At 42.9% G+C, this 14,577-nt stretch overlaps 1 protein-coding gene across 1 annotated transcript in view; it reads left to right on the plus strand.

The window, feature by feature from the left end:
• LAMB4 (laminin subunit beta 4) overlaps nucleotides 1-14,577 on the plus strand; it is a 344,917-nt gene that overhangs the window by 311,882 nt on the left and 18,458 nt on the right. Inside the window, exon 33 of the mRNA XM_063448083.1 lies at nucleotides 3,758-3,896. Within this exon, the coding sequence (XP_063304153.1) occupies nucleotides 3,758-3,896 (139 nt within the window). The remainder of the gene's footprint in view (nucleotides 1-3,757; nucleotides 3,897-14,577) is intronic.

The raw sequence follows: 14,577 nt of genomic DNA on the forward strand, positions 1-14,577 counted from the left end.
CACATGGAACAAAACTGCGAATAGACTTCAGGGGGACTTAGCCGCGAATGCCCTGGAACTATTTTCGGCCTGAAAACCTTGCGGTTTCCGGTCGGAACTGTTTTGGATATGGGACCATGCCTGCGCCTAGGCAAAACTATGACTTCCCTAAAATGTCTGAACCCCTGATCTGATCTGGGTAATTTTTGAATATGTTGTTCACCCAGATCAGGGCTATCAGGGGATGTATTTATGGAGATATGTTGTGTTTTGGGGTACTTATGGAAATTTATAAAAAAAATAGTTTTTTCTGCCTGGAGATAATTAAGTTAATGCATTATCTGCCTTAATTGTCTCCCAGGCCGAGGGGAGGGATTGTGTATACTGTATGGGAGTGTCTCACTGTATAACTCTGTTTTTATTAGTTTGTTAACTTTGTTTCCCTGTGCCCAACAAGGTCCACGTGGGTGTCACCCTTGTTGGGAAACATGCATAAAAGGCCAGTGTGCCACCATAAAATTGAGTTCTTGCTTACCCTCAACATAGAGTCTTATCTCATGTATGGGGGAAATCTACCCTGGGATTGCTATATCACTATACACCCCTGGAATTATAGTCACTAGCTCTTTTAAGAGCAGTTCCTGCTACGCTCTCTGGAGTAGGAGAGGTTCACCCACTGGAAGCTGGATCCTGGCCTTGGGTCCATGGTGGGTGGAGGATGGCGAGTTCCTAGCCAAGCTGTAACGCTGGATGTGGGGACTACAGTGCTGATGCTGTCTGGTGGAGTGCTTGGAGCCCTCGGTGAGCAATAGAAGCATCGACTGACGGAGACACCCGGTCGGGGTTCCAGGTGGTCCGTCACAACATTTAACTGCCAAACTCTGCAAAAATTGATTACTAAATTGTGTTTTTTAAAAACACATACATACACACTTACAACAAGATTTTTATTTTTTATTGTGTACTATTGAATGTGATCAGCTGCATTTTTTTGATTACAATGCTCCCAATGTATACCTTTGCTACTATTTTGTGAAGCTGAAGTACCATACAAAAGACCTGATTATTTTAGTTTTTACAGTTAGTTTGATAGGTGGTTTTGATGGGCCTATCTTTCATTTTGGGGAATTATAGCAGTTTGGCTGCTCAAATGACCGTTGAAATGCATAGTATAAACCATGGGGTATTTTGTATGGTATATTTTGAGTCTTATTGTGCAACCATCTTTTCACAAATTTCTTTCAAAGTTTATGGTATTATCTTATTTTTGAAGGTGTTTTTTACAAGCACACTGCAATTCATTGGTTTCTTGTCTAGTCTTGCTGTGCGCTAAAAATAATATCAAAAGTTACAAAATTGTGCTCAGCTGAATTTCCTGATTAGAGAAAGTCCCCTTTCATATTCCCTTATCAGGTTTTTATGAATTTACATAGAATTAATAACCTGCCCACTGCTTTTAAAATATATATGTTGAGTCTATGATGCATTTTGTAGCTTACACATTTAAATTACTCCATAAGCACAATGTTTGCAAACGGGGACTCTCATATGATATATTTTGAGATTTTTTTTTTTTTTAACCATTTAAAAAGAAAAAAAAAACTTTGTAGTATATATTTTATAATTTCTACATACACATTTTATTTTTTCTGCATATATTTTTTAAATGTCATATGTGACAATTTAATATAATTCCCTAAACAGTACTCAGCAACACCTTCAGAGCGCAACAATAACCCCATATGTATACAGTTGTGTATACCCTGACAGAAATTATGACATTTTGGTATTGATTTTGAAAATATGACTGATAAGCAAAAAAAAATGTATTTTATTGAAGGATAGTGGTCATATGAATCCACTTATTATCACATAGTTGTTTGGCTCCTTTTTAAATCATAATGATAACAAAAATCACCAAAATGGCCCTGATTGAAAATTTACATAGCCTTGCATGTTTGGCCTTGTTACAGGCACACAAGGTAACACACACAGCTTAAAATGGCAATTAAAGGTTAATATCCCATTGTACAGCGCTACGGAATCTGATGGCGCTATATAAATTATAAGATAATAATAATATCCCGCAGCTATGGCTTTTTAAATTGCAATTAGTGTCTGTATATAAATAGTCAGTGAGTTTCTTAGCTCTCTTGTGGATGCACTGAGCAGGCTAGATACTGAGCCATGAGTAGCAGAAAAGAACTGTCAAAAGACCAGCGTAACAAGGTAATGGAACTATATAAAGATGGAAAAGGATATAAAAAGATATCCAAAGCCTTGAAAATGCCAGTCAGTACAGTTCAATCACTTATTAAGAAGTGGAAAGTTTGGGTATCTGTTGATACCAAGCCAAAGTCAGGTAGATCAAGAAAGTTGTTTTTTTGTTGTTGTAAATCTGTCTTTTATTAAGGCATATATGAAGGGTACAAAATAAAGAAGGGGAAATGCAAGGGTATGCAGCATAGTAGGGTTAATACAGCGATAACATTTTTCCCTACATTTCCAGATTATAAATGCCTCCTTTTTAAATTTTTGTGAATCGTTCAACTGAAACATATTTTGAATAAAGCTGGGTTAAGATGCAGTATTATGATATTAACAAGCTAATCTTACCGCCTTAACAGGCTAACCTAACTGCATGACATGCTATGTGGCTATAAAAATATAACAGAGTGTAAATCATATGTTTAGCTAAATCTACATGGAACGATCAAGAAAGATTTCAGACATAACTGCAAGAAGAATTGTTTGGGCTACAAAGAAAAACCCACAGGTAACCTCAGGAAAAATACAGGCTACTTTGGAAAAAGGCGGTGTGGTTGTTTCAAGGAAATACGATACTTGAACAAAAATGAGCTCCATGGTCGAGTTGCCAGAAAGAAGCCTTTACTGCGCCAATGCCACAAAAAAGCTGGTTACTATATACCCAACATCACCTTGACAGACCTCACAGCTTCTGGAACACTGTAATTTGGAGTGACAAGACCAAAATAGAGCTTTTTGTCTATATTGTTATATATTTCTAGCCATTACTGTTATAGATTTTCTCAATTAATTATTGTTTGTTTTTTTATATTTGGTATTATAAATAGTACTATTTGTGTGTGTGTGGTCCATTTTGTTTATTTTTTGACCTACTGGACTTTTTAGCTTACCTATTAAAATATTAAGTCTTAATATACTTTGTTTACGCTTTATTTCACTAGTTCAAGTTACCTCCTCCATTTATTTTTGTTCTTTTGTATATTTACACCGGGGTTATCCCCCAATAAGAAGAGGTTGTAACTTCTGTGGCTCCATTCTTCCTTTTTTCCTTTCTATTTTCTTGACATTGATTATACTTTCCTTTTACAACCAAGTCTGACTTATTTTTCCATGCGATGAAAAATAATCCCTTTTTAAATAGCAGTTTGTAACTACAACTATCATTGCAAAATGAGGCAAAGTACTAAATGTTGAGATACGTTCTACTGGTTTCTATGGTGTTCTTTAACCTTATTTAGTACTTTTCCCACTGAATAGTGCCTGGTCTTGGCTTGACAAAACATGGCACACAATATGAAAACGGTTGATTCCCCACAGTTCTATAATAAAACAAGACACTGTAGAAGACGTTCATGAAAATTAAAAGATATTGAAAAATTCTTCCTGGTAAAACACTTTTGAATCCATCAATTTAAACGTTTTCTGCAAATATATATTTTTATTGTATTTTATTTATACATATAAATGTTGAAATATATATTTACACAGTACATCTGTACATTTTCCTTAGAAAAGCAACTGAAAATCTTCCAAATGGAGATGACATAAGAAATAATTTGAAGACAGCTAAAACCTCCCAGGATAAAGTCACTGCAATTCTCAAAAGTGTAACTAAAGGCATCCTAGATATCCGGAAAAAGATCACTGAGGTAATGTTAGAGATGTTGGTATACGCTTTCAATTTACAAATTGTAATGTTAGTATAAACCAGGTGACAAATAAAGTAAATTGGTGGGTGGGGAAGGTGATGATTAGTCACAAAGCTAGTGTGGGCAAGCCACTGTCATGAGGTCACTCCCAACCTCTATACACAATAAACACAATGCCCGAATATTACTCCAGACTACAGGGCGCCACAATCACTAGAATCTATGTAAATGCTGAGTAGGAAAATCCCATAAATGAATGAATAACAATGGGTGGAAATCCAAAAAATCCACTTTATTTAAGAACAATAAAATATAATAATGTGACCTGCGCAGTGCATGCAGGAATATAAAATATAATGTAAAATATTAAACAGCCAAATGGCCAAGAACCCCTAAGAACTTGGCACCTTATTATATTTGAAGGCTTCTGTGAGTTTATAGCTGCTGTCCTTAGGGGTTCTTGGCCATTTGGCTGTTTAATATTTTACATTATATTTTATATTCCTGCATGCACTGCGCAGGTCACATTATTATATTTTATTGTTCTTAAATAAAGTGGATTTTTTGGATTTCCACCCATTGTTATTTATTCATTTATGGGATTTTCCTACTCAGCATTTACATAGATTCTAGTGATTGTGGCGCCCTGTAGTCTGGAGTAATATCCGGGCATTGTGTTTAAGCCAGGTGACATATTACAACTCTAGACTTTACTCTACAGCTGTTCAGATTTTTATATTTTTGTAAAAAGGAGTGATATTTATATTTAAAGTAAATTAGCTTTACATAAAACATAAGTTTTATGAAATGTATTTCCAAATCTTACATTTTAATTGTAGAATAAATATAATAGGGTGGCGGCGCTTGACTTCCGGTGTAGATGGCGGCGTTCTGCTAGAGCTCCGCACAACCTGGTCCTACAAAAGCGAATATTAGCAGCAATTGCAGCCAAAGCCACCCAAAAAAAACTCACCCCTAAACCTGCCATCGACGGTGTACCCGGCAATATGGGCGGCGGACGTAAATCCAAGCAGGGGTCGGCAGTGGCCCCGATATTCAAAACCCGCAGGCCGGAGGAGGAACAAAAGGCCGGAGACCCAAAGGAGTATGACTCCGACTCGACGGCAAGCGATATTAGCCACCACCAAAACACTAACCCTATCACAAGAGAAGACCTCCGTGGATTACTGCACGATATCAAGGCTAATATGGCCGCAGAATTCTCTAAGCACCTGGCGCCCATAAGAGCAGGCCTCACCGACCTCGTGCAACGAACCAGCTCACTAGAAGATAAAATGGCCGCCACCACCACCAGGGCAGATACGCAAGATCAGGCCATAAAAGAACTAAGGGAACAAATGAAGCAACTCGAGGATGCCCAGGAAGACCTCAATAACAGGTCACGCCGAAATAATATAAGAATTAGAGGCATACCCGAAACGATCGACATGGAATCCCTCGCATCTACCATCAGGGAGACATTTTGCAGCCTGCTCCCAGAGGCACCTCCGGCCGAGCTCCTTCTGGATCGTGCCCACAGAGCCCTGCGAGCCCCTACACCAGGCATGGCCCGACCGCGGGATGTGATAGTCAGGCTCCACTACTTTCACATAAAAGAGGCCATAATGAGAGCAGCCAGAGACAACCCCCTCCAAATAGAAGGCCACCCGGTGATGTTTTTCCAGGATCTGGCCCCCAGTACTTTGAGGAAACGAAGAGAATTAAAACCACTCACCCTGGAACTAACGCGACGACGAATCCGGTACGCCTGGGGGCACCCCTTTAAACTCACGGTACGCCGGAATAACCACATGTACACCCTGCACGACATCGCAGATGCGGCCAACTTCGCGGAACGACTGGGCCTACCTCACCCTGAGACCAACCATGGAGAGGGATCCGACCTAGCCCAGACACCATCCACCCGAAGGGAAAGAGATTCTCACCACCAACGCCGGCTACCTCCTGATAACCTGAACCCCAGCGCTCAGAACTGAACACCGCAAACTGACATGAAGACCCCGATCAACACATTGCCACAGACTGTTTGCTCCCACACCCAGAGACTCCAACGCTTGACATACTGAAGTTCACCCAGAGACGATATACCGACAGCCTCAGACGCCACCGCCACCAGCAAGATAAACGGACGATGATCCCTCATTACGGACACTTAAGTATTCCTTGCTTATGCATGACATGATAATAACCAAATGTATACCCATAGCTGAGACATATACACGCTTCCACCCACTTGCACACTCATAACACCCCCAACCATATGGGCTTATCCCACCCAGCTTCCAATCTTAAGGAATAGCCATAACTATAACATACGTGGGTTCAAAGGGGACACGAAACACCTAAGCAATATGGTGCACATACCCTGACCCAGGTATCACCGCACCTGAGAGACCAACATCTCAACATTAACTCTATAAGAACAGATTGTGCTTATATACTCCATGGTATAATTGAATATATCCCCCAGGCTAAATTAGCTGCAGGCGACCCTATGAGGACAGGGTCTAGAATTACTATCCGCCTTATCACTGCTAAAATGTACATACGGTACCAATCTATACGCTCATATGCCAATTCATAAGGTATGTGGTAATTGAGGTCGCCATGGGAGGCATATTCTACACAATGCGCCAACCGCTACCACCTTTTTTGTCTTACTTAGCATGAAAGAGACCGCTGCCTATGGGAGGCTATCCAGAGCGGACAGCATAGATATAGTGATATGACAAACGAAACCTGCAGCATGACTCCCAGCCACTTACTAATAATCCCTGATTATGCACATCCTCACACACAAAAAAAAAAAAAAAATTAATAGAAAAAAAAAGGGACAAACAAACACCACAGTCCTTTAATAAAGTGAGTAATCTAGGGGGGAAAAATTTAGATCAAGTGACCATGATATCAGGCTACACACTACCTCTAGAATGAACAAAGTGCAATGGACGCACCACAACACCCACATAACAGCACCTGAGTAAAGCTACCATACATAGATTCCGCTATGGAAAAGACGATACTCAGGGACACCAGAGAACCGAACTACTCACAACAGAAACATAGATACTTAGCCACACCGAAGCAGCCAGGACAGACCAAATGGCCTAATACCATGCACGAAAGAAATACCATAGATTGTATAGTATTTGGACAACTAGCAGTCTATAACATAAAGGCAGCTCAGTCCCTGCTCCTCCGCAACATGTAAACCACTAAATCTACTTCACCTAAGGGGAGAGCATGTAGAGGTAACACAACTAAAACAAGATGGGAATGAGGTGAAATTACAATACTGATAGGAATGGGTATGTCATAAGAATGCGAAGAGAATGTACTAGCACTTATATAACCATAACTGTATTAATATAAAGCGATGATGTTCAAATGTTTATTACTATATCTTGCTCAGGAACGCTAATGTATAACCAGTGGCCCCCTACCATGGCACCCTACACACCAGTGATGACTGCAACAATAGAAGACGACCACACTGAGACGCATCGCCCTATGGGAAAGACCCACATCCCTCAAATGACGACTGACTCTGGGTACAGTACACAAACCTACCACTCGCCCCTTGGCGACACACACACGCGGCCTTTCCCCACCCCCCCCGGCTGCCCCGCCCTATGGGGGGGCGGCTGGGGGGGGGGGGGTGATGCCGCGGACACCGACTTGTGGCACACACAACTACGTGCTAATAAGATAATTGCAATGACTTGACCAAAGGACCAGACCGCGACTCTGGCTACCCGCCACCGTAGACCACTACTCTATCCACTACCACCTTTGACCCTTAAGGAGCCGTCAGGCGACCCACCCCACCACCTATTGGCAACGTATAAGACCAATAGACAGGCCCCCTAGGGCCCTTATAGGGAGAACCCCACCTTTAGTCTACCTTTATCCCCACCCCACCCACCCCTCGCCTCTATTCCTCAACCTCCCTCCTCGCCCTATACCCAAGGCACGGGACCCCGGCCCACCTCTGGGCGCGACCACCGCCCCGGCCACTGACCACAGATACTCTACACGCCCAGGCGAATAGTAGAACCATATTGGACATTTAACCGCCATAATGCCCCTCCTACTGAAATGTGTCTCCATCAATGCCAGGGGTCTTAACGCACCCACCAAAAGACATAGCCTCCTACGATGGGCCCACAGACAAAACATAGATATACTACTCCTACAGGAAACGCACTTCACAACCAAAAGGTCATTCCCCCTTACCAATCGATACTATAATCGGAGTTACATGGCCCACTCCCCGACCACAAAAACAAAAGGAGTAGCGATACTACTAAAAACCACTTGCCCCCTGACAGACGTCAGGTGCACCGCAGACCCACAAGGCCGATATGTCACGATAGAAGGCAAACTAGGCGCAACCCCCTACGTCGCAAGCTCGGTTTATGCCCCTTCTGTGCCAGATAGCACGTTCTGGAACCACTACGCATCCCACATACAAGCCTACACAGGCAAGAGAATAATAATAGGTGGAGACTGCAACGCCACGCATACCCCAGCCATAGACAGGTCGACCCGCGGGGTGCCTACATCTCAACCATCAAGAAATGACGCATACTTTGCACAATTCCTAGCCACACAAACACTAGTAGATATATGGAGAGCACAACATCCATCAGACCGCGACTATACCTTCTACTCGAATCCACACAATACATACTCACGCATAGATCACTTCCTTATCTCTCCGAACCTGACAACCCAGATAACCCACACATCCATAGGTAATATCTCGTGGTCAGACCACGCAGATATAACTATCACCATCCGCATACCAGACCTGAAAAGGCCATGGACTTGGAGGTTAAACCCGATACTCCTCCATGACACCCAAATAAGACTATCACTCGCTCAATCCATAAAAGAATACTTCGACACCAACGCAACCTCGGTAACCTCTCCAATAACATTATGGGCTGCACACAAGCCAGTGATCAGGGGAACCCTAATTAGCATTGCCTCTGCGCATAAAAAGAGAAAAATGCAACAGATAACGGACACGCTAACTGAATTACGAAGATTAGAAATGAACCACAAACACAACCCACACCCACAAACTTTGCGCGATCTAACCGCCACTAGAGACCTCCTTAAACAACTCACCCTTACAGACACAACTAAAGCAATGATGTGGCTTAAACAAAAATACTACGAAAAGGGCAACAAAGCCGACACCATGCTAGCCCGACGACTCAAAAAACGCATAGAAGCCAAGAAAATATCCTCTATACGCACAAAAACGGGCACACTTACCGATCTGCCTGACCAGATAGGCGACACATTCCAACAATACTTCAAATCACTATATAACCACTCCCCACACCTTAACCAAGAGACAGCAACATACCAAGAAATAATAGATAAATACCTACAGCGCTTAAAACTACCCACCCTGCCCCAAAATGCTAAACATGCCATAGGGGCTGAAGCGACGGTGGAAGAGATGGCAGCGGCATTGGGGGCCTGCAAACCTAACAAAAGCCCTGGCCCTGATGGATATACCGCCCTCTACTATAAAGAATTTAGCCCATTGCTCCTCAAACACCTCTGCGCAGTATTTAACGCTACCCTGAAGGGAGACCATCTCCCACCGGACATGACGACAGCGAACATATGCTTGCTCCCCAAACCTAACAAAGACCTCACAGAGCCGGATCACTATAGACCTATCTCTCTACTTAACGTAGATCTCAAAATCATGAGCAAGATGATGGCCACAAGACTTAATCCATACCTAGACAAGCTAATACACCCAGATCAGGTGGGCTTTATACCCAACAGGCAAGCGTTAGATAACACACGAAGAAACATTGATCTCATCTGGCTAGCCAAACACCGCAAAATCCCCACCGCAGTGATCTCCTTGGATGCCGAAAAGGCATTTGACCGCCTACTATGGCCCTTCCTCTATCGCACATTAGAACACATGAATTTCCCGAACCCCTTTCTAGCATTCCTACGGGCAACATACCACTCCCCACAGGGAGCCCTTCTGCTCCCCAACATTTCCCCACCTAGATTCCCGATCCTAAACGGCACGAGACAAGGCTGTCCTCTCTCACCCCTCATGTTTGCATTGTCACTAGAACCTCTCCTCCACGCTATCCACACCAATCCTAGCATAGAGGGAATAACCATCAGGGGCGAAACGTACACGGTATCCGCCTACGCAGATGATATACTCCTCACACTCACTAACCCAGATCACTCCATAGACTCCTTATTGGACACCATAAACGAATACGCTGAAGTGGCAGGGTACAAACTAAACATCGCAAAATCGGAAATACTACCAATACAAATCTCGGAAACACAACTAACTGACCTCAAACACAAACACCCATTCCGAATAAGCCCGGCAGTCATAACATACCTAGGAATTCAGCTCCCCGCTGACCTACACACCCTATACGAAAACAACTATACACCACTATTACGCCAAGCACATGCCGATCTCCAAAAATGGGAGACCTTGGGAATATCATGGCTTGGTCGAGTTACTTCCGTAAAAATGAACCTACTTCCCAGGCTACTATATCTTTTCCAAACACTACCCATACCCCTCAACACAACAGACTTCAAAACGCTACAAAAGGCGGTCGACAAATTCATCTGGAACGGCCGCAAACCCCGGGTCCGCAGAACCACCCTCTATATCCCAAAAAAGCAAGGAGGCCTAGGACTACCTAACTTCTCACACTATCATGCAGCTGCTCAACTGGCCCAAATCCAACATTGGCACGCACCCCCGCAAACCAAAAGATGGGTAGATATCGAACATACCATATTTGGAAGAGACCTTCCATCCTTCTACATGTGGGTCCCAAGACCCCACCGACCCCTGCCCCCTCCAACTGCCCCAGCCATTACCCACTCTCTAGACCTATGGGATAAATTACAGAATAAATTCGATCTATCCTCATTCCTTTCTCCAATGACCCCGATATGGAGAAACAAGCTATTCCCACCAGGGCTCACTCCAACTCAATTTGCCAGTTTCGATCAAAGGGACATAGACAGACTCCAACACCTATATCTAAATAACAAGGTGATTCAATACACGGAAATCAAAGACGCCGACACACTGACGACGTTCGATCACTTTAGGTACATCCAGTTACGAAGCTTCGCCTCAAACCCGACAATCCAGCAAGCAGGCACAGCAACTCTCTCCCGATTCGAAAAGGAGTGCATGAAATGCCCGACCAGACAAGGACAAATATCCGACCTATACACGACTTTAGCAACCCATCCCACCCAGGTCACCCTCCCATACATCGCGGCGTGGGAGAGGGACCTGGGACCTCCAGGAGACAACACAGACTGGGCAGATATCTGGGACGCTACGGCGACCATTTCCATCTGTGTAACACATACAGAACAAGCATATAAGATGCTATTCCGATGGTACCTCACACCCAAACGGCTAGCAATCATACACAAAACACCCGACACATGCTGGAAACAATGCGGCGAACAAGGGACATTCCTCCACTGTTGGTGGACTTGCCCCAAGATCAAACCTCTATGGACAAAGGTCACAAACCTACTAACTAAAATACTGCACAAACCATACCCACTAGACCCATGGGCGTTACTATTATCAAAACCACTGGAAGAACTCACAAGAGCAGAAAACAAACTTAGCGCCCGCATAGCTCTTGCAGCTAGAAGAGCAATAGCGGAACTGTGGTCGACCCCCCGAATCCCATCCCCGACAACTATCACAAAAAAAATATTAGATCACATACAAATGGACAAACTCACATCCTTGCTCCACGACACACCTAAACGCTACCACAAAATTTGGGACCCTTGGATCGAGGGAGACACATCCCTACCTTGGTAACTATAATATAGGAAACAAAAGACTCGAAACAATAGGAACCCCCCACTGCGCAAGAACAGGGAGTAACCCTAAAACCAAAAGAACACCCAGAGCATACCTGACCCCTCCGGACCGGGGCCCCGTGCCTTACCGTACCCCATATAACAGCAGAAAGAGACCCCCATGAGAATGAACTACCTTGAGACCAACCCTCCACTCATGACCCCATCGACTTACCTTTGTACGATAAACGTATTCCCCGACAAATCCGCATCACATGATACGCAAACTCGGACACACCTTGACATAAGCTTGCTCACCGACTCGGCCACAGACAAATATGCCGACCATGAATACATAAGAACACATATCTATACGGGGAAACAAACCGAACGGTAAAACAGGTCAGATAGGGGACCCGACACCCCCCTTCAACCCTATACAACCCCTCACCTGTTCTACCACCTATACCTCTCAAGGTACACAACCCGACACACATATCAAATTACGGAAAATATTGAACTAGAACGTAAACGACCTAGATAGGGCACCCGTACCCCCTCCCTCTACTACTTTTGTACCCCCCCCCCCTTTTAGATTCAGAACAATCTTAAAGGTTACACACAAAGTATTGGTACCCGGATACACAGCAATTAATGTAACCAAAGACGAATTGTACCTAACATGCTTATACAGTATGACTGTTAATGCCAACAATGTTACGCTTGGCACTGTTTGAACCACCTCCCTGTTGCCTCATCCTCCCCTGTACCCTCTACCAACGACAATGAAAATAACCTTTCTTAAACACAACGATGTTTAAAAACTAAAAATAAGCAAACAGGGTACCCGTACCCCCTCCCCCTTCTATTTTTGTACCCCTCCCTAACCCTTAGCATCAGCGCAGCAACAAATGTTGCATGGATAGCACAAAAGTACCAACATACGTGTGATATTGCAACCAATGAAAGACCTTACCTTGCAAGTATATTATGTATGATTGTCATCACAATGGTAAATAAGCTTTCTGACCTCTGTAACAATAATTTTATTCCCTTGTTCTTTTCTGTACCCCCACCCCAATGACACTGAAAATATTATAAAATATGACAAAAATAAAGAATTAAAAAAAAAAAAAAAAAAAAAGAATAAATATAATAGAAAGTGAAATTAAAATTAGAAATGGAAGTTCACACCTCTTGAATTGCACATTTCCATCTTTGTAGCATAAGTTCCACCGTCTATATTTGGCAGTCTGCATAGATAAAGCAATGCCATACATAGAAGAGAAAACAATATTTATATTTCTCCTAATCATCTGCAATGTATCCCCCTAACAAATTATGAACCAAAAGAAAACATAACATTTGAGCTATTAGTTTATTCAACCTTAATTTACTTCTTTAACAGTAAATGCATCCACTCTTATTGCATATCATTTTGTTAAGTACAAATAACACTTTCAACTGACATAACATATTTTTATATGAACTATGATTTAGCATTATTAAAATCTAAATAAATGTGAGAAATTCGGTTTTTTTTTTGTTTTGTTTTGTTTTTTAAGTTCAGCACAGCATTTTTATTGTGAATATTATAATACTGATATACTTAATACTTAAATCCAAAAAGTCACAGTATTTGTATTCTGCAATGTACCACAAGTACAACAATGACTTCCATGTACATATTAGATGGGGTTTTTGGAAGTTACAGGGCCAAATATGTCACCTAAGTTTGCAGCACAGAAGAGAAAAGGGTATTCCCCATATTCCATACCCTTTTGCAAATGGTTATTGTGGCGGTATACCCTCTCGAGTAGATATGTGCACCGGTGAAATTTTTGTTTCGTACGAATGATTTCATACTAAATAAAAATTGGATTTGTCAATTGTCGAATTTCGTCCGCAAACCATTCCTTTTTTTAACGAAATTCGTAAAAAAATAATTAGTTTTCGTCCTTTAAGGACAAAAACAGCACGGCGCATGCGCAAAAAAAAAAAGCAAGGAGGGATACGGCAGAGCTACCAGCTCCCTCCTTGTAATAGAAACCATTCCTACCCCCTCCCCCCTGCATTAAAACCTATTTAATAAAAGGGAGGTTAAATCTTCCCACATGCCCCTACTTACGGCATGCTGCAAGTAGGGGCATGTCACCTAAACAAATGTAAAACTACTGCTCGCTGTCATTTAAAACTAAATATAAATCAGTATGGGGGTCACTATGACCCCCATATTGATAAAAGGGAAGTTAAATTCTCCCACATTAGGGTGAGGGGGGGTAGGTAGGATATTTTTATTGGGAGGGATTAATGACTAGGGGATTGGGGACCCCTAGTCACTTTATTATTTGTGGTCCACACCCGCCACTCATGGGTCCCCCCCGCTGCTCATTAGGTCCCCCCTACATTATTTATTTAATTAGGGTACCCACCCGCTGCTCATGGGTGGGGACCAGGGAGGACATTAGGTCTCCCCCTTTAATTAATTAGGGTCCCCACCCGCTGCTCATTGGTGGGGACCTGGGGGGGACATTAGGTCCCCCCATTATTTATTTTTTTAGGGTCCCTACCCGCTGCTCATGGGTCCCCCCTTTAATTAATTAGGGTCTCCACCCGCCGCTCATGGGTGGGGACCATATGGGACATTAGGTCCCTCCTTTAATTAATTAGGGTCCACACCCACCATTAATGGGTGGGGACCGGGGGGACCTAATTTATATTAATAGCCCCCATCAGCGGGTCACAGGTGGAGGTGCGGGGGGCACTATGTCCCCCCCATTTAAGTTATGTTCTGTTC

Source organism: Pelobates fuscus, chromosome 3, assembly GCF_036172605.1.
Source record: "Pelobates fuscus isolate aPelFus1 chromosome 3, aPelFus1.pri, whole genome shotgun sequence".
NCBI classification, from domain to species: Eukaryota; Metazoa; Chordata; class Amphibia; order Anura; family Pelobatidae; genus Pelobates; species Pelobates fuscus.